Source organism: Oryctolagus cuniculus, chromosome 12 (genome assembly GCF_964237555.1).
Source record: "Oryctolagus cuniculus chromosome 12, mOryCun1.1, whole genome shotgun sequence".
NCBI classification, from domain to species: Eukaryota; Metazoa; Chordata; class Mammalia; order Lagomorpha; family Leporidae; genus Oryctolagus; species Oryctolagus cuniculus.
In genome coordinates, this window is record NC_091443.1 from 106,848,146 (window position 1) to 106,867,554 (window position 19,409).

A 19,409-nucleotide genomic window follows, 5' to 3' on the forward strand; every position below is an offset into this window, starting at 1 on the left:
TAGTTTTGAAGCTGTGACAGGCTTTACTGTGGATTTTATTAGACAATTAGAAAATTTCAAAAATATAATTGTTAGGAACCACGGAGAATTACAGGAAACATGATAATAGTTCATAAAAAAGCGCTGTGGCGTCTGCTGGAGCCCCTCCTGCTCAGACGGCAGCCCCCCGTGGTGGGACCCCCGTGAGTTCTGTGCCTGCGGCTGACACTCGCACGGCTCTCCACGTCACGATTCACTTCTTCTTCAGCAGCTCAGTCATTTCAGGAACTACCTGGAAATTAAAAGGAAAAAGCAAAAAGGAATCAGGCAGCGCGAGCCTGCGCTGTGGTGAGGCCTCGGCTCCCTCCGCAGGGTGGGGAGCCCACAGGAAACTGCGCAGACCCTCCCCATCCCCGTGGAAACCACAAACCGGGAGGGAGGGAGGGACCACCCTGGACGCGGGGCTGTCAGGGCCAAGAGCCCGCCCGCTGACAAGGAACCCTGTGACATAACCACAAACTTCCAGAGGGCACCAGAAAAACAAAAATCCAGGAAGTCCACTGTTCTTCGTCAGGGCTGGGAGGAGCACGTTTCTTCCCCCGTTTCCCAGCCTTCTTCCTACACTCACCGCATCCCTGACTCCTCCCAGGTCAGGCCCCGCCAGCCTCCCCCAGTACCTGTCCTCCCCCTGTCCCTCCCTCCCTCCCCACCTTTGGCTGTCATTTGGTGGCTAGAGGTGAGCCACAGGCGGCCAGTCTGCAGCACGGCTCCGCTGGAAACATGGCACTAGCCAGCAGATGCGGGCGAACCCGGTGAGGGGCAGCGACCGGGCTGGCTGCTGTATGGAGCTGAGTGACCCTTCGCCTGGGCAGTGGCACGGCTGCAGGTGCAGCTCCCAGAGAGGAGCTCCATAGTGACTGCCCAGACAGCAGGGGCGAGCGGGCGTGGGGACTGCAGCGCAGTGTCACAGGCCTCCTGAAGACGCATCCCGCCACTTGTGTGAAGTATCAATTACCCAGTCTGGCAACTGGCCGTCGGCTGCCCTGGCTCACAGAGATCCCGGCTGAACTTGCCACTGATGAATACAGCCTCTCAATTATTTAAGAGAGCTACATTTCCATTAGGTGGAAATAATGCGTTCGTACAAAATTTATTAAGGAAATTGTCGACATGCTGTTTCTCCTGAATGTCACTTTGTCCGCAGCCTATTAAAAGGCCCGTGTTTACCACGGAGCCAGCAGGCATTCGCACAGAGGCGGCATTAAGTGCTGGCACCACTCGCCCCGTGCCTCGGTGGAGAGACCATGAGCTCATGCCAGGCGCACGGATGACATGCTACCTGGGCCTCACGCGGGACCCGTGTGTGTCACAAAAAACAGGCGAGAGCCAACTTCTTTGCCCCGGAAGCCAGACATTCATTTGGTTTAGAATAGACCATGTCTCGAAACCCGACAGAGTGTCCCCCTCCATGCCCCCCACAGAAGAGCTGGGGGAACTCTGTCTCCATTATCTGTATTTTTTTTTATTAGAGTGCCCTCAGACTTCCCAAGCACGCCACACAATGCCTTGTGGAGGGGACAGCGCCAGCGTGGGCTGCACAGCTCTGACGCTGGAGCAGAGTGGAAGCCCGCGTTCTGTCCTGTTCTCTCTCAGATCTGCAGAGGCAGCTCCCTACTCAGCAAGGCCAAGTAAGAGGGAACTCGCATTTTAAAAAGAGAATCAAAAATAAAAAAAATTAAAAATTAAAAAAAAAAAATAGAATCCGCTGATGTGGGTCACAATACAAGTCAGTTTCATTCACCTTGGTATTTTCTCGGGATAGCAGTAAGGGAGACAGAGACACCCAGGCCTAATTCCTGCTCATAAGGAAAGAACAGACGGAGGCCGCTGAGCTACCCAGTCAGCCATGTGCTCAGGGTCAGTGTTTAGCTAGCAGTTAAGATGTCTGTACCCCACACCACAGCACCTGGATTTAACATTCAGCTCTGGCTCCCAACAGCTTCCTGCCAGTGCAGACCCTGGGGGGTGGCAGTCATGCCTCAGCCAGTTGGGTTCCTGACACCCACAGGGAGACCTGGGTTGTGTTCTCAGCTCACACCTGCGGCCCCGGCCCCCTCCCAGCCATTGCAGGTATTCGGGGAGTGCATGTCAGTCAGTGGACGGGAGCTCCGTTTGTCTCTGCCTCTTTCCTTCTCAAATAAATGAAAATAAACAGTTTGGTGCTTGGAATGTGCTCATGTTATGCGGGAATATTAGGAGGCTGAGAAGGACAGCAAAGCTCTAAATTCAGGAGTTGCGAGGAAGAAGAGGTCAGTGTGGGTTATGAGAGTTCAGAGCACCAGCCTGGAGGAGAAAAGGATTCTTGACAGACATAAACCGTGCAGGTTCCAGGGACGGGAGAGAGATTATAATGACTGCAGTGAAAAGCTATGTTGGGGAGAAGAGAAAAAGGCGTAAAAAGATGGCGGTGGCCAAGCCAATGCAATGGGGACAAACAATCTCTAACACACAGTGGTAGAACACGGAAATCCACATGCAAACGAATGGAGCTGGATCCTCATCTCACGCCACAAACAGAAATCCACTCAAGATGGATCAACAGCCTAGACACGTGAGCTCCAACTGTAAAACTCTGAGAAGAAAACACAGGGCTGAATCTCTATGACCTTGGATTTTTTAAAAAATTTGATTTTTTAAAAATTTGATTATTAAACAACAGGGGGTGACCTCAGTCAGGAACACACCCACCAGGTCTGTGCCTGTCATATTCATCTACTGGACTCATTCTGACCTCAGCACAGTGGGTATCCCCTAGGTTCCTAGCATTCCTCAAAGGTGTGGTTCTAAACCTCTCCCAGGAACACGTGACCCAGTGGCTGTGGCACCTGGTGACCTGGAGAGGCACAGGGATGAAACAGAACAGAGGCAGGAGCCTGGCTTAGCTGTGCCAACAACCAGCTGTCCTGGATCAGATCTCTATGGGACAACTTATAAACAATGGACCTGGCTTGTATCCCTTGTGTAGTGACAAATGGCAACCTACAACAAACTGGGGATTTTATTATTTTCATGATCTTTCACTACTTCTTCCCCAATCCATCACAGGTATTGCTGTCAGGAGTCAGGACTTCTGAGCAGCAGGAGACGGTCACTGCCTAACAGGGCTCACAAAAGGCACACAAATGTGATGTCCTGGCCCAGTCTCTCCAGAGTCAAATGTGGGCTTCTTAAGACACCAAACGTAGCACAAGATCCTCGGGCTGGAGGATGTCCGAAGTCCCCTTCCACCTGCTGTCTTAGGACAGTCTTCACTGAGATGTCCCACTGAGTTCACACACGCTCTCTCATGCCAAGACCAGGAGCTGCCCCACCACAGGAGGCCAGGTAGGCAGTGCTGTTCTACCGACGGATGCTATCAAGCTCCCGCCCCGAGGCAGCTGGGGGACAGGGAGCCTTCCCAACTGTCTAACACTTTATGCTTTCATTACGTCAGCCCCCATGTGAGCTGCAACACACAGGACACGGGGAGACAGAAAAACACACCGTAATATCAACAATTTACTTCTAAATAGAAGGCCAGCGGGCTGGCGTTGTGGCGTAGCAAGTAAACATGGCATCCTATATGGGTGCCGGTTCATGTTCCAACTGTCCCACTTCCAGTCTAGTTGCCTGCTAATGGCCTGGGATAAGCAGCGGAAAACGACCCAAATGTCTGGGCCCCTGCCACCCACGTGGGGACCAGGATGACGCTTCTTGCTCCAGGCTGTGGCCTGGCCCAGAGCTGGCCGCTGCGGCCATCTGGGGAATGAACCAGCAGATGGAAGATCTGTCACTCTTTCAAATAAATCTGTAAACATGTCAAGATGGTTCATTTTTGTGGCAATGAAAGTATTTAATTGAGTTTCTAAATAAAGAGAATGATTACCCCCAGCCATGTCTGATACTGCGCTATTTGAATAAAGTTATCACTGTACAGATATAAAAATATCCCTCTTTGGCACACCATCCCTCTTCTAGTGGGTCATCCCAGTGGTCGGTGACTGCCACTGCCGCTTATTCTTCCACACCTGGGCCTACCTGAACCTCCTACTTCAGGGTACAGTGCCCAAGGTCACTGAAGGGGCTCGTATTCTTAAGGCAAGTCCCAGGCTCTTTGCAGGCTCCTGAGTGGAAGGATGTGCTACACTGGACCAGAGCAAAGGCCCATTCTGGCCTCTGTCACTGAGCCCCACCGGGTCCTACTTGTGCCCCTCATCGAGTGGGAACTTTCACTCAGAGCACAGACATGCTAAGTGCACGCACTAGTTCATCACACAGGGGCCGGTGAGTCCTCCGGTGCTGAGGCCCACCCTGGTCTGGCTCTCGGCCTGCAGCCTCGCCAAGGATGCCCCCAGCGCCCGCTGTGGTTCTGTGTCCTGTGCAGTGAGTGCCTCCCCACTCCTCCTGGGATTAGAACTCCCTCTCAGAGCACTGATTCCCACAGGAGTGACGGCTGCAGGAGGCCAGGCCGTGCATGAATCATGACCTCTAAATGTGACCAAAGAATGTTAGGGGCTCAGCACCTGTAATTCATGGAACGTTAGTATCTCTGAATTAATTTTTCTATTGAGGGCAAAACGGAGGTGGTGGCAGGGTAGGAAGACCACTCAAACGTGAAGGGTCTGGGGGCGGGAAGAAGGGCTGTCCACCACACGTGAAGGCCCTCAGCCGTCGACACGGCAGGCAGAGCTTGCTGGCTGAGTTGGATGAGGGGACTCCAGTGCCCACTCTTCCCAAAACATCTGCTGTCTCTGAACGAACCCTTGAATGAGAAGAGCTTGATATCATTTCTCTAGGGCATCTTCCCAGGCCATAATCGCCTGAGTCACTTCACATTGTGTGCTAACTTAGCACACAGATGCCAAGGGCCACGTGGTCCCCTTCAGAGGAAAACGATGAGGCTGGATGCAAGCATACCCACCAGGGCGACGTAGCTGTAACAGGGCACAGCTGATGTGTACTGCCAGCACGCACACTGAGGGTGCACACAGCGTACACTGTGCCTAGCTCAGACTCTGCCTGCTCTTGTTTCATCATCTCATCCCACCTCTACGAGGCGCTTGGACCACAACCCAGCTCTTTCCAGAGCGTCTTACCTTAAATAAGTCTGCGACTATTCCATAATCGGCCACTTGGAATATGGGTGCTTCGGGGTCTTTGTTAATAGCCACAATTGTCTGTGAAAGAAAGACAAAGAGTTTGGCTTTTTTACAGAAAATCTACCACATAGGTTGATCCTCTTTTAACTCCCTTTACCAAATAAGATTAACTTAATGAACCGGTACCAATATTTTGAATTTTATTAAAAATAATTAGGTTGGAAAATAATAAAACTATCTTCCACTCATCGCTACCCCATCTCAGTATTAAATCATTTTTTTTAATATTCTTTGACTTATGAAAAAAGAGCTTGATTTTTAGGTGAAAAAGTAGCAAAATTTATACCTAAATTCATAGCCTTTGTAACTCAAACTATTTTGTCCTCCATATACTTCATTCCATTTATTATTTTAAAATTATCATTCTAGGTCTTTATGAAAATATAAAAGCTAACTATCTTTCAATCCGTTATTAAAGAGTGTTAGGACATTGTGGCGTAGCAGGTTAAAGTCACCGCCTGCAACACCAGCATGCCAAATGGGACCAGTTTGTGTCTCAGCTGTTCCAATTCTGATCCAGTCCCCTGCTAATGGTCTGGGGAAAGCAGCAAAGGATGGCCCAAGTATTTGGGCCCCTGCCACCCACGTGGGAAAACTGGGTGAAGCGCCTGGCTCCTGGCTTTTGCCTGGCTCAGCCCCGGCCTGGTCATTGTGGTTATTTAGAGAGTAAACCAGCAGATGGAAGATCTCGCTCTGTCTCTCCCTCTGTCTTTAACTCTTCCTTTCAAACAAATAAATAAATCTTAAAAAACAAAACAAAACAAAACAAAAAAGGTGTGGCTGGCACTGTGCTACAGTGGACTAAGCCTCCACCTATGGTGCCAGCATCCCATATGGATGCCAGTTCCAGTCCCAGCTGCTCCACTTCCAGTCCAGCTCTCTGCTTATGGCCTAGGAAGGCAGTGGAGGATGGTCCAAGTGCTTGGGCCCTGGCACCCATGTGGGAGACCCAAAAGAAGCTCCTGGATCCTGGCTTTGGATTGTCCCAGCTCTGTCCTTTGCAGCCATTTGGAGAGTGAACCAACAGATGGAAGACTTTTCCGTCTTTCCCTCTGTCTGTAACTGTCTCTTGAATAAATAAATACAATATTTAAATAAAGAAAAAAAAGAACTTTAAGACAAAAAAATTTTAAGATCTTACATATTCAGCAAATATATGCACTAAAAGAAGCAAATTACTACATCTCTTACAAAAACTACCAAATATTTCTCTTATGCCCTGCAGAAAAACCCTAAATGTGGAAGGTTATGTCAGATTATTAACAGAATGAAAAGTCACTTTTACTCTTTTATTAGCAGCAGGTGTTTTTATACATCACAGAGTTCAGCATTCCCTCTTCTAGATGATTCTTTTTTGTAAATTAAAAAAAATTTTTTTAAAATTTATTGGACAGGTAGAGTTGTAGACAGTGAGAGACAGAGACAGAGAGAAAGGTCTTCCTTCCATTGGTTCACTCCCCAAATGGCCGTTAAGGCCGGTGATGTGCTGATCCGATGACAGGAGCCAGGTGCTTCTCCTGGTCTCCCATGGGGTGCAGGGCCCAAGCACTTGGGCCATCCTCCACTGCACTCCCTGGCCACAGCAGAGAGCTGGCCTGGAAGAGGAACAACTGGGACTAGAACCCAACGCCCATATGGGATGCCAGCACCGCAGGCGGAGGATTAACCAAGTGAGCCATGGCGCCAGCCCCTCTTCTAGGTGCTTCTAACACCAATGCAATTAAAGTAAAATTAGTTTGACTCTAATACATTATTTTAACAGGTAACGTTATAAATAACTCAAATCTCTCAGCGTATCTACATTTCCACCTGCTACCACATCTGGAGGAAGGAGTTGCTGTTTAAGCATGTACGAAGTATTCTGATATGTGACTACTCGGGAGGGTCCCTCCAACAGATGTGCAGACAGTGCCAGGACAGCTGAGGCCGGAGCACAGTGCAGCCCAGGTAACTTCCCATCGAGACAACAGACGAGTTTCACTATGGAGCTAAAATCCAAAGTGACAAGACAAGGACGGAATCGCGGGCACAGGTCTGCAGGAGGTGTTCCTGGGAGCGCCTGGCCTGCTTCACGGCTAACAGCGGAGATCTAGCCCACTCATGACGGTGAACGATTCTCCTGGTGGCTAGAGTCAAACCTCTGACAGTTTAATCACCTGACAGCTTTTCCCTCTCGCTGTATAAAAGTCACTTTTAAGCCGGCGCCGCGGCTCACTAGGCTAATTCTCCGCCTAGCGGCGCCGGCACACCGGGTTCTAGTCCCGGTTGGGGCGCCGGATTCTGTCCCAGTTGCCCCTCTTCCAGGCCAGCTCTCTGCTGTGGCCCGGGAGTGCAGTGGAGGATGGCCCAGGTGCTTGGGCCCTGCACCCCATGGGAGACCAGGAAAAGCACCTGGCTCCTGGCTCCTGCCATCGGATCAGCGCGTTGCGCCGGCCGCGGCAGCCATTGGAGGGTGAACCAATGGCAAAGGAAGACCTTTCTCTCTGTCTCTCTCTCTCACTGTCCACTCTGCCTGTCAAAAAAAAAAAAAAAAAAAGTCACTTTTAAAGAAACAGCACAGAACTACAGGCAAGAAATCACCATGGTATTTAAAAACCAAGATGTGTAATGGTTACAGTTTTTAGGGTTATTAAAATAATACTTCTGGGGTAAGCATCTGATCTGGTGCTTGGGTGGCCAGTTGGGACGCCCGTGTTCCTCATGGGTGTGCCCAAGTTTGAGTCCCATTTCTGTTCCCGATTCCAACTTCCTGCTAGTGCCCATCCTGGGAGGCAGCAGGCAATGGCTCAAGTACGTGGGTCCTTGTCATTCATATGGCAGACCCAGACTGATCCAGCTACTGGCTTTGGCGTGGCCCAGGACCAGCCACTGCAGGCATCTGGGGAGTAAGCCAGCGGAAGAGAGTTCTTTGTCTATCTCCCTCCCTGAAATACACTTTTAAAAACAGTAATAGTCCTGGGTCTGGGGCTGTGGCGTAACGGGTAGAACTGCTGCCTGCAGTGCCGGCATCCCACGAGAGCACTGGGTCAAGTCCTGGCTGCTCCACTTCTGATCCAGCTCTTGGTAACGAGTCTGGGAAAGCCACGTAAGATGGCCCAAGTACTTGGGCCTCTGCACCCGTGTGGGAGACCCGGATGGAGTTCTAAGCTCCTTACTTTGGCCTGGCCCACCCCTGGCCAATGTGGTCATCTAGGGAATTAAAGCAGTGGGTAGAAAATCTCCCCCTCTCTTTCCCTCTTTCTCTGAACTCTGCCTTTAAAAATAAATAAATAAATCTTTTTAAAAAATAATAATATTCCTGAATTATTAATTGTAAGTAATTAAGACTTTCTTGTACTAGAGATCTCCTGATAGTTCCTTAAAAGTCCCAGCTTTTCCCCCTAGCAGTTTCAAATGCACAGACAGTACTCAATCATATCATTAAGTATATACTTCAAAAGTGCTTTCATAACAATGATTTATTTAATGTAACAATCAAATCTCATATTCTCTCAACTATACCATGATGCGAATCAAAACTGCAGCTTGCAGGCAATGCCACAGTCATATTTAAACCATTCTAACATGCCATTTTAGAGCATAATGAAAATGACAACCAGCGATCGCCTGTCAGCTACACAAGACAGTGACATCAGGGACTGTGTCTTTGTCCTTCAAGCATACCAGCACCCAGCACAAGGAACACGCTCAATAAACACTCTGCACAGAGACCATCTCGGCTCTCCGAGACTGGTGTCTTCCCTTCCACTGTTCCCTGCTTGCTCTGACAGCCACGGTCCAGGCTGTGTCTCTCACAGTCCACAAGGTTAGCATGGGATGGAGACTTTCACCAAGATTCTCCTGGCGGGCAGAACCCTTTATTTTGGAGAAGCAGAATTTTAGGTATGTTCGAACTGGCCTGACTAAACACATCTTAAGGCTGCTGGTGCTGGAGTGTTGGTTTTTGTCTTTAATGCCTGAGCCACATCTTCCCCATTGGCACGCCTGTGTTCCGAGCTGAGTCGAGAAACCCGCCATCCAACTGTGAAATCTGACTGGGTGCGGAGCAATTCATTTAGAGGCTACAAAGAGGCAGTGCCTGCATTTCTTCGAGTCAGAAGTTAAGGCTGTTAAAAGTTTTATTATCTTTTACATCGTGCTTCCATCTGGGTGGACAAATGCAGCAGTGTCAGAGGCATCTCTGACTTCACGAGAGAAGTTCCTAAGTCAGACTGCACGTTGTCATGCATGAATTACTGTGTCACATTCTGAAATACACGCTCATGCAGTCATTACACAGGACTTCCAGACAGTCCAAGTAATGAGCTGAAACCAAGGGTTTCCTCCAGACCTGGCGCTGCTGACAGTTACTGAGGTATTAAGATGCCGGACACTCTGACTCAGGATGTGTGGTCACATTCTGGTACCAACCCGTGAAGAGGGGCCCATTGAGGTGGGGTCAGGGGCTGGCAGGAGACCTGGGTGCAGCAGGTGGAAAGAGAACCACCCTCAGAACCTCAGAAGCTAGCTGGCAGTCAGAGCCCGACCATGGTACTGAAGCCTCACATTTTGACCCACAGACGGTCAGGGCGGAAGGAGACACTGGGGAACATCATGCAGCGTCGTGTTGGAGAGGCAGAGGGACGCGTCCTGCTGTAGGCCCGCAGGGGTGGCAGCTCAGGTTCACCCCCTTCCTGGGGCACAGCACTGCCTCTCCCGCCAGGGGTATGTCTGCAGGCAGCGAATGGCACTTTACTACTTCTTCCAGTTCCCAGATCTATGCTACTATGAATGGCTCAACCACACACATTGTTACTTAATGGAAATACAGTAAAATGCAAATTTTAAAATGTGAAAGCTATTCCTTTTATCATCAATATCACTGTGTACAATACCTTGCTGTCTTTCATTCCAGCTAAATGTTGGATGGCTCCAGATATTCCAACAGCAATATAAAGCTCCTGAAACAGAAGGGACCACATTATTAATATGTTCTTATATAACACTTTCCCAAGTGTTTTCCATTAGCAATTTAAGTCCTGGGCAAAACATATGTTAAAACAGAATGTATGCAATATGTATTATTTAAATTATGCTTTTCTTTTTACCTGACCTCCTCAGCTCATTTCTCTTCTCCCTGTGAACTCCTATAGTGGTGCTGGTATGATAGCAAACATGCGGTCAGGAGTGGGCGTTTAGCCTAGCAGTTAGGATGCCCACATCCCACGGCAGAGTGCCTGGGTTCGAGTCTCAGCTCCAGTTCCTGATTCCAACTTCAGTCAGTGCAGACCCTGGGAAGCCGTGGCGATGGCTCAAGCGGCTGGGTCTCTGCCGCCCACAGAAGAGCCCTGACTGAGCTCCCAGCTTGCGCCTGGCCCAGCCCCCTCTGCTGTGCACATCTCGGGAGAGAACCAGAGGATGGAGGCTGGCTAGCTCTCTCAGGTGACAATGAATAAACAGCAGGACTGCTTAAAAACGAACATGCAGACAATGAGGACTACCCAGCACCACTATGGAGCAGTCCCTGCGTTAGCACGCCAGTCTCACACCTGTCTGTGAGGCAGCCTCCCGCGAGGCACTCATTTGGAAACTGCTGTACAACCCACACCCGCTCTACGTACTCATTCACAACAGACAGACGTTGTACACCAACATAAAAACACACAAACTCATCAACATACTAGAACAGACCTCAACCTGGTGGTTTTCCTTCTCACAGGAGGATACCTGTTCAACTGGTCATTAGGTTATATTAATTAAATTGCACATTTAGAAAAAAGTAGAAATACAAACCAATCTGGAGAGATTCTAAACACACACACACACACACACACACACACACAGAGAGGCACAAGAATTCCCTACCAAAAAAAAAAAAAAAAAAAAACAACTTCCCAGAGGTCCAGAGGTGTGGGCTGAGCCTCTGTATCTCCAGCACCTAACAACAGGGCCTGCTTGCACTGTGCTTTTCTCAGTAAATGCTGCTGGTATTTCATCCTCTTCCTGTCCCTCTGCCTCCAGGAATTGCAAAAAGGAGAAGCTGTTTTGTCTCCCCTTATCTAAAATGTTTAAGATACCCATGGTGGAAAATTAAAATTCACTGTCATGGAAAACGGATTAAAACCCTGCTTCATTAAAAGAGCCCAGCACGACCGTCTAGCAGTCAGAATTAAAGCTTCAGCGGAGAGGCCGCTGCTGTGCACTGTGAGTGGGGCCTGCAGCGCGGGCCTCCCACTTGGGCGCCAGTTCATGACCTGGCTGCTTTGCTTTCAATCCAACTCCCTGCTGGTGCCCCGGGAAGGACAGCAGAAGATGGCACTGGTACTTGGGCCCCTGTCACGCACATGAGAGGCTGGATGAAGCTCCTGGCTCCTGGCTTTGGCCTGGCCCAGCCCTGGCCATTGCTGCCGTTTGGAGAGTAAACCAGCGGATGGAAGATCACTCTCTTGGGGCCAGTGCTGTGGCATAGCGGGTAAAGCCGCCACCTGCAAGTGCTGGCATCCCATATAGGTGGCAGTTTGAGTCCCAGCTACCCCACTTCCGATCAAGCTCTCTGCTATAGCCTGGGAAAGCAGTGGAAGATGGCCCAAGTCCTTGGGCCCTTGTACCCACATGGGAGACCCAGAAGAAACTCCTGGCTCCTGGCTTCAGACAGGTGCAGCTCTGGCCGTTGCAGCCAACTGAGTGAACCAGCGGATGGAAGACCTCTCTCTCTCTGCCTCTCCTTGTCTCTCTCTGTAACTCTGCCTTTCAAATAAATAAATAAATCTAAAAACAAAACAAAACAAAAACCTCTTCAACCAAAAACCGCTTCCTATACACACAAGCTGAAGCAGCCCGTCCTGGCTTGGGTAGGCGGTACCTATCACATATCCAGACTGACACCAGGATTTTATCACAACTGACGGTCGGGTCTCTCCTCAACGTGAATGACAGACAGGCACTGAGGCAGACACGGTGTCGGGGGTCTCACCTTGTTCTCTACCCTGCTGAAGATCTAACTTAACAACTGCTCACTCCAAAAAAAAGAGAGCGTTGCAGCTGATGGCTGGCATAACATGAGCTGTTCTAGGCTTAGGATTTTTCGGAGCATCTCCATGTACAGGGTCACATGCAAGTCAATTCCCCTCTTGCGGCCTCAACTTCCCTAACTGTGGACAGAGGAGGGACGGCCCCAGGACAGGAGCTTTATAAAAACGTTCCCCAGACACTGCACTCGGAGCTAAGAACCACAGGGCCAGGTGGCCCCTCACTGCCAGCACACACAGTGTCACTAGGCCTTATCTTTAAAGACATAAAGTGTCCACCGTGTGCCCTTAAAGGAAACAATCTGGTCTCCAAAGTTGAGTTGATCGTCTGAAAATGTGCTGAGCCCGTTTTCTCATTCAACTTGCTTGATAATTATCCAATTCTGAAGCTAGGAGCACTCTGGCTTATGGAGACTGTCTTAGGGTGGGGAGGGACACTGCACAAAGTCAAATGCAGGGGGAGGGGGAGGGCGAAGAGCGAGTGCATGCCCCGTGATTCCGGCTGGATCGCATCTAGTGGGCCAACTACAACCTGGGACCCAAGACCACATGAGCAGGCACAGTAAGTCTTAAAGCTCCATCTGCACCACACAGTGCTAACACAAATTCCAGTTGCTCTGGCAACAACCATAAACAAACCTCACTAGGAACGGGGGGGGGGGGGGGGGCATCCCCACCTCCCAAATGAATCCTATACATGTCACTAAGGAAGTAAGATCACGGGACAGAGCAAAACTAAGACAGGTGCTCTGGGGCCACTCTGACCATTGTGAATAGTGCCAAAGGCTCTCAGCACGAACACGGAACCCCTGAACCCCAGCCCAGGATGGGCTTGGGGTCTGGGCCGCTGTTCTGGGCTCAGAAGCTCTCGGGCACAAAGAGTGGCTTTTTTTTTCCCTTTTAAAAGGACGTGCATATGCAATTAGATTAATATCTTAGGATGCATCTTCGTGGCTCAGAAAGCATTTCCACGTCTTGACAATGATAATTCGAACGTTCAAAATTCCACGGAAGCTAATTTATGGAGCACTCCAGCTACTGCTACTGCTTCCCAACAGAACCAAACCATCTCTGCCCGAGGCCCCCGCCTGCTAAGTCAGACTCTGGGACAACGGGGAAGGAAATGAGAGAAGATGCTGGAGGGAAGAAAGGCAATTAAGGTTCAAGAAGAGGTGGGTAAGATGAGCTACGGGACAGTGCTAGCAGCTTCTTTGAGGGCAGGCAAGGACCTACAAGAGGGAGAAACAGAGGCCTCCACACAGCTGCGATCAGTCTGGGTTGGTCACTCAGGTGCAAGAACCAGGATGACCGAGAAGTAAAAACAGCAGGGAGAAGAGGCCCAGGACGGCACTGCCGTGAACGTTAAGTGGGGCCTGGCCTTTGCCAAAACGGAGAGAGACCGCAGCGGTGGACTTGTCCACACAGCTCCGAGGCTGCGGTCCAGACCACCTCACAGCGGGCTGAGACGGACACAGCAACAGGAAACCACAGCGTGTGACATGGCCTCACGGAGTGTGCCACAGCAGTAAATCATTGTGGCTACGAGGCTGGCCCTGTGGCTCAGCGGGTCATACGGGCAACGGTGTGTGTCCCAGCTGCTCCGCCTACAATTCAGCTCCCTGCTTAATGTGCCTGGGAGAGCAGTGGAGCATGGCCCAAGGGCTTGGAGACCAGGAAGCAGCTCCTGGATCCTGGCTTCAGCCTGGCCTAGCCCTGGTCACTGCGGCTATTTGGAGAGTAAACAAGGAGATGGAAGATCTGTCTTTCCTCCCCTGTAACTCTACCTCTCAAATGACTAAATAAATAAATCTTTAAAAAAAAAAAAAAGAACCAAGGCTCAGGAGTCTCACTTCCAGGTTCAAATCCCAGCTCCGCCAGCTGACACACACGTAACCTTGGGTCAGTTATATAACCTGTCTGCGCCTCCACTTGCTCATCTGGAAAACAGGTAGCAGTAGTTTCCCAAGACACACTGGTGCAGCACTCACAGGCCAAGGTTTGTTCAAATATTCATTCCCTGGGGCCGGTGTTGTGGCACAGCGGGTTAATGTCCTGGCCTGAAGTGCCAGCATCCCATATGGGCACCGGTTCAAGACCTGGCTGCTCCACTTCTGATCCAGCTCTCTGCTGTGGCCTGGGAAAGCAGTGGAAGATGGCCTAAACCCTTGGGGCCCTGCACCTGTGTGGGAGACCCGGAGGAAGTTCCTGGCTCCTGGCTTCGGATCGGCACAGCTCTGGTCATTGCAGCAAACTGGGGAGTGAACCAGCGGATGGAAGACCTCTTTCTTTCTCTCTTTCTCTCTCTCTCTCTCCTCTCTCTGTGTAACTCTGCTTTCAAATAAATAAATCTTTAAAAAATACTCATTCCCTCAGCCCACTGCGGGACAGAGGACTTCCAGGGTGTACAGCTGAGCAGGCTGTACACTAGACCACTCTGAGGAAGGCACCAGTCACATCAGGCACAATGGACTCGCATTCTTATTACAATGATTTTCCAACAGATGGCAGTAAAGTAACCTGAGAAGAACTGCGCAGACCGGTAGAAGTGGTGGGCAGCCAGAGTTCCTGGTGGTACACATTGTGCAATTTTCCAAGTGTATCTAAACACTGAGGAACAAGCTGAGTGATGCCAGTTGACGGCTTTTACTGTTGTTTTGTACCTTACAGGTCACAGGACGATGACCAATGCTCTGTCCCCTGTCCTCAAGAAGCTCACATCCAACGAGACGGACCAAGGCGAGTTCATCAGAGCCAGTAACCCGACCATTGAAAACAGCCAAGAGGCCTGAGAGCGGAGCCTCTCCTGCGACCCCTCCCTTCCTGAGGGGCAGAAGCATGCCAGGGGCAGGAGCCTGACTCTGTCGCAGCCCACTGTCGCAGTCCACCCAGATGCTCCCGCTCCCAAGTCCCCCGGACACACAAGCTTTCACAGCAGGTTTCAAATGGGTCTTCTAGCTTTGGGACCAAGCTGCAGTCTCAGAAACATGATCGCAACGCGATCTTACCATCTGTACAGAAACGTAACCAGCCTGTGCATTCAGCATGGTCAGAGCAGGTGACTCGGTTCTGGCCACTTCCTCAGGAAAACAAGCACTGACATCGCTGCTGCCGCACCCAGCCCGGGACAGGGGACCTGGCGTTCAGACAGGTACTGTCTGACCCTGCTTCTCCAGAGGAGCCTGGGGCAGAAGCTAAGGGAAGGGCTGCCCCATGCCTGCACATTAGGACATCAGTATAACACGGTTAAGCCTGCAACAGAGATATTCGACGTAAATATCTCGCAAGCCACATAATTAATATAAAATTGTCAAGTAACCAGCCACTTGAAAAGAAAGGTGAAGTAAATTTAATGGTAGACTCTCCTGCAGACCAGGAAGATTCCAGGTGTCCCTTAGTCACAGTCATCTTGGTGGTCACCCAAAGAATCACACAACGAGCTGAAGGACAGCGTCGGTCAGCTCCCCCAGGAGCGTGCACACGGACAGTGTCGGTCAGCTCCCCCAGGAGTGTGCACGCGGACAGCATCAGTCCACTCCCCCAGGAGCGTGCACGTGGACAGCGCCGGTCAGCTCCCCCAGGAGCGTGCACGTGGACAGCATCAGTCCACTCCCCCAGGAGCGTGCACGTGGACAGCCTTGGTCAGCTCCCCCAGGAGTGAGCACGAGGACAGCCTCGGTCAGCTCCCCCATGAGCGTGCACGAGGACAGCGCCGGTCAGCTCCCCCTTGAGCGTGCACGAGGACAGCGTCGGTCAGCTCCCCCAGGAGTGAGCATGTGGACAGCGCCGGTCAGCTCCCCCTTGAGCGTGCACGAGGACAGCGCCGGTCAGCTCCCCCTTGAGCGTGCACGAGGACAGCGTCGGTCAGCTCCCCCAGGAGTGAGCACGGGGACAGCGTCGGTCAGCTCCCCCAGGAGTGAGCACGTGGACAGCGTCGGTCAGCTCCCCCAGGAGTGTGCACGTGGACAGCCTCGGTCAGCTCCCCCAGGAGTGAGCACGTGGACAGCCTCGGTCAGCTCCCCCAGGAGTGAGCACGTGGACAGCCTCGGTCAGCTCCCCCAGGAGTGAGCACGTGGACAGTGTCGGTCAGCTCCCCCAGGAGTGAGCACGTGGACAGCCTCGGTCAGCTCCCCCAGGAGCGTGCACGTGGACAGTGCCGGTCAGCTCCCCCAGGAGTGAGCACGTGGACAGTGTCGGTCAGCTCCCCCAGGAGCGTGCACGTGGACAGTGTCGTCAGCTCCCCCAGGAGCGTGCACGTGGACAGTGTCGGTCAGCTCCCCCAGGAGCGTGCACGTGGACAGTGTCGTCAGCTCCCCCAGGAGTGAGCACGTGGACAGTGTCGGTCAGCTCCCCCAGGAGCGTGCACGTGGACAGTGCCGGTCAGCTCCCCCAGGAGTGAGCATGTGGACAGCCTCGGTCAGCTCCCCAGGAGTGTGCACGTGGACAGCGCCGGTCAGCTCCCCCCGGAGCGTGCACGTGGTCTGACGACAGGGCTAGAGCAGACTAGCGTTAGCCTGTGTGTCTGCTTCACCCGCGCTGGCTCAGGGCAGGACCATTCAGGGGAGAGGGGGGAAACAGGGAAGAGTCCGCAGCGTGGCAGAGCTGCAGCCTCGTCGCACAGGCTCTCGGCACGGCCCACCAAGAGCGACCAACAGATGACCAAGTCCATCACATGTCAGCCAGAGTGGACCGAGACAGGAAAACCAAAAGCAGATGACAACTACGAGTTTAGAATGGTTAAGTCTGTATGCTGAGAAGCCACTCCTCCTATAGACTTTGTTCTCCAGTAGGTTACCATTTTTTCCTACAACTCTAGAAGGACATTAAAAAACCTACTTTCAAAACTCCTAATTGTAAAGAAAAGATCATAATACATCTGAGTCAAAAACAACCTGGAATAAGACATCAAAAAAGGCAGAATTTGGAACGCAGCTGACATGGTACAAAGAGGAACCGCTGGTTAAGATGGCCACATCCCCTATCAGAGCACCTGGGTTCAATATCCAGCCCCACTCCTGATCCGGCTTCCTGCTAACGTGCCCTCTGGGAGGCCGCAGGTGACGGCTCAGGGAGGTGGATCCCTGCCACCCAGGGGGAGGCAGAGACTGAGTCCCTAGCTCCTGCCTTTGGCCTGGCCCAGTCCCCAAGGTTGAGAGTTCTCTCTTGTTCTGTTTCTCTCTCTGCCTCCTAAATAAATAAAGATATATAATTTTAAAGTAAACATAGGGGAATCTTCAAAAAGTTCACAGAAAACGCACATTATGAAAAAATCATGCATAGTGGAAAGCCAAGACACTCTGGCAAAAACAAAAACAAAAAAAAAAAAAACCTAAATGAAAGATCTCTGCGAGTGAGATCCCAGTGGAAAGAACGGGCCATCAAAGGAGGAGGTACCTTTCTCTGAAGGGAGGAAAGAACTTCCACTTTGACTATGACTTTGTCTAAATAAGATCGGAGTCGGCGAACTCAAAAGGCTTCCATAGCCTTGGCAACTCATGACAAGAGCCTAGGGAGATTACTGACGCCATAACAAATCGTTAAGTCAACAACAGGAGTCACTTTGCACTTACTCCTCATGTAGGATCTCTGTCCTTAATGTGTTGTTCAATGTGAATAAATGCTATAACTAGTATTCAAACAGTAGTTTACACTTTGTGTTTCTGTGTGGGTGCAAACTGTTGAAATCTTAATTGATCTTCTGTATATAAAAAGAATTGAAAACGAATCTTGATGCTAATGGAATGGGAGAGGGAGTGGGAGATGGGAGGGTTGTGGGTGGGAGGGAAGTTATGGGGGGGAAAGCCATTGTAATCCATAAACTGTACTTTGGAAATTTATATTTACTAAATAAAAGTTAAAAAAAGAAAACTCATGCATAATTTCAAATTTTTGCACCAAATATTTAACCTTTTGATTCCATTTTCCACAAACTTTCTGAAGTACCCTCATATTTCAAACCTTAGATGCATATGAGAAAACAAGGAAGACAGAAAACTAGTGAGCTAAACTGTCATTTCTGCCCCAGTTCCTAGATAATTCTGGTCTAGAAGTTGGGGTGAAGTTTTTTTTTTTTTTTTTTTAAAACAAATCTCTAACACAATATTCATGCAGGGATATATATTCCAGATGGCGGTATCAAGACATACCAACTTTATCGTATAATGTATATATACACAATATAAAGTTGAAATTACATGTGTTAATTATGTAAACTCATAAATTCACATTCTCCTAGAATTGGAACAGTATTCTGCCTGCAGCCATTTCAGATCTGCTTTACTTAAAACAACGAATGGAGAGATCCAAACATCTACTTTGTTTACATTAAATATGGATATGAATGGAGTTGTAGAATCTGGAGCACACAGAGCAGAAAACCCAGGCAATCATGCTCCTTCTCTAAAAACTCAGATTTCAAATCTATTTCCTACTGAGTCTCCCCTTCTAGAAAAGACTTGGGAGGAGAACTACAGATCTTTAAGGAAAAAAGATCAAATGCACATCACATACGCAGTTCTAACTAAACTAGAGCGTAGAGATCAATCCAATGGTCTGTGATCAAAACAGTGCCCTTAAGTTTCACAGAGGGGCAAGAGGAAGTCCTGACTCAAGAGACTACAGAGGTGCAGCCTTCCACAGTGACTGTTACACCCCCACACGGGACAAACGCCAGGTTCTGAGTTAAATGAATGTATCTATTACTACAAGCCTCCTTGCGTTGATATTGCCAGAGTTCATCCTGCTGCTCGTTTAAAAGGCCAAACTATTTCCTCTGCCAGCCTGTGCTGGAGTCCCGTCTTGTTTTGGAAGAGTCCCAAAACACAAAGCACAACTCACTGTGCTCTGTCCTGACAGCTCTCTGTGCAGTATCAGGAGGACCCTGGCGAGCTGAGCGGTACAGGCACAGAGGATTCCACTCACACTGTTTAAGGCTGACATTGTCCCACTCACCAGCCGCTGCTGCTGTACAGACCAGCCTGTAATGTGTCGGGGGGATTCAAGCCCACCCACCAACCCCCAGGGTCACAGGTACTGTCGCTGACGTGCGTGTTCCCGTGAGTTACCTACTTCACTTATGCCAACTCCCTAAGACAGAAATGAGCCCCACTTTATAGAACAGAAAGCAGGCAGGCTCACTGAGCTTCCCAGGATTATACAAATCTAGTGAAAGGCAGGTTTCTTTCTCTCCAGCTTTACTGAAGTATATTTGAAAACAAAACTTTAAGAT

The 19,409-nt window shown here is 50.2% G+C and overlaps 1 protein-coding gene across 3 annotated transcripts in view; it reads right to left on the reverse strand.

Annotated features, from left to right (window-relative positions):
• ETFA (electron transfer flavoprotein subunit alpha) overlaps positions 1-19,409 on the reverse strand; it is a 93,446-nt gene continuing 74,037 nt past the window's right edge. For 2 of the 3 annotated variants that reach the window (XR_001792266.3, XM_002721596.5), the window contains 3 exons: positions 10,052-10,117; positions 5,115-5,195; positions 1-271 (listed from right to left, as the gene is read on the reverse strand). Coding sequence is in view for 1 of the 3 variants with exons in the window: in XM_002721596.5 (XP_002721642.1) it covers positions 233-271; positions 5,115-5,195; positions 10,052-10,117 (186 nt within the window). In the remaining 2 variants the exon portion in view is untranslated. Of the gene's footprint in view, positions 432-724; positions 5,196-10,051; positions 10,118-19,409 lie in introns of all 3 variants that reach the window. The other variant, XR_011381095.1, reaches the window with a different exon arrangement.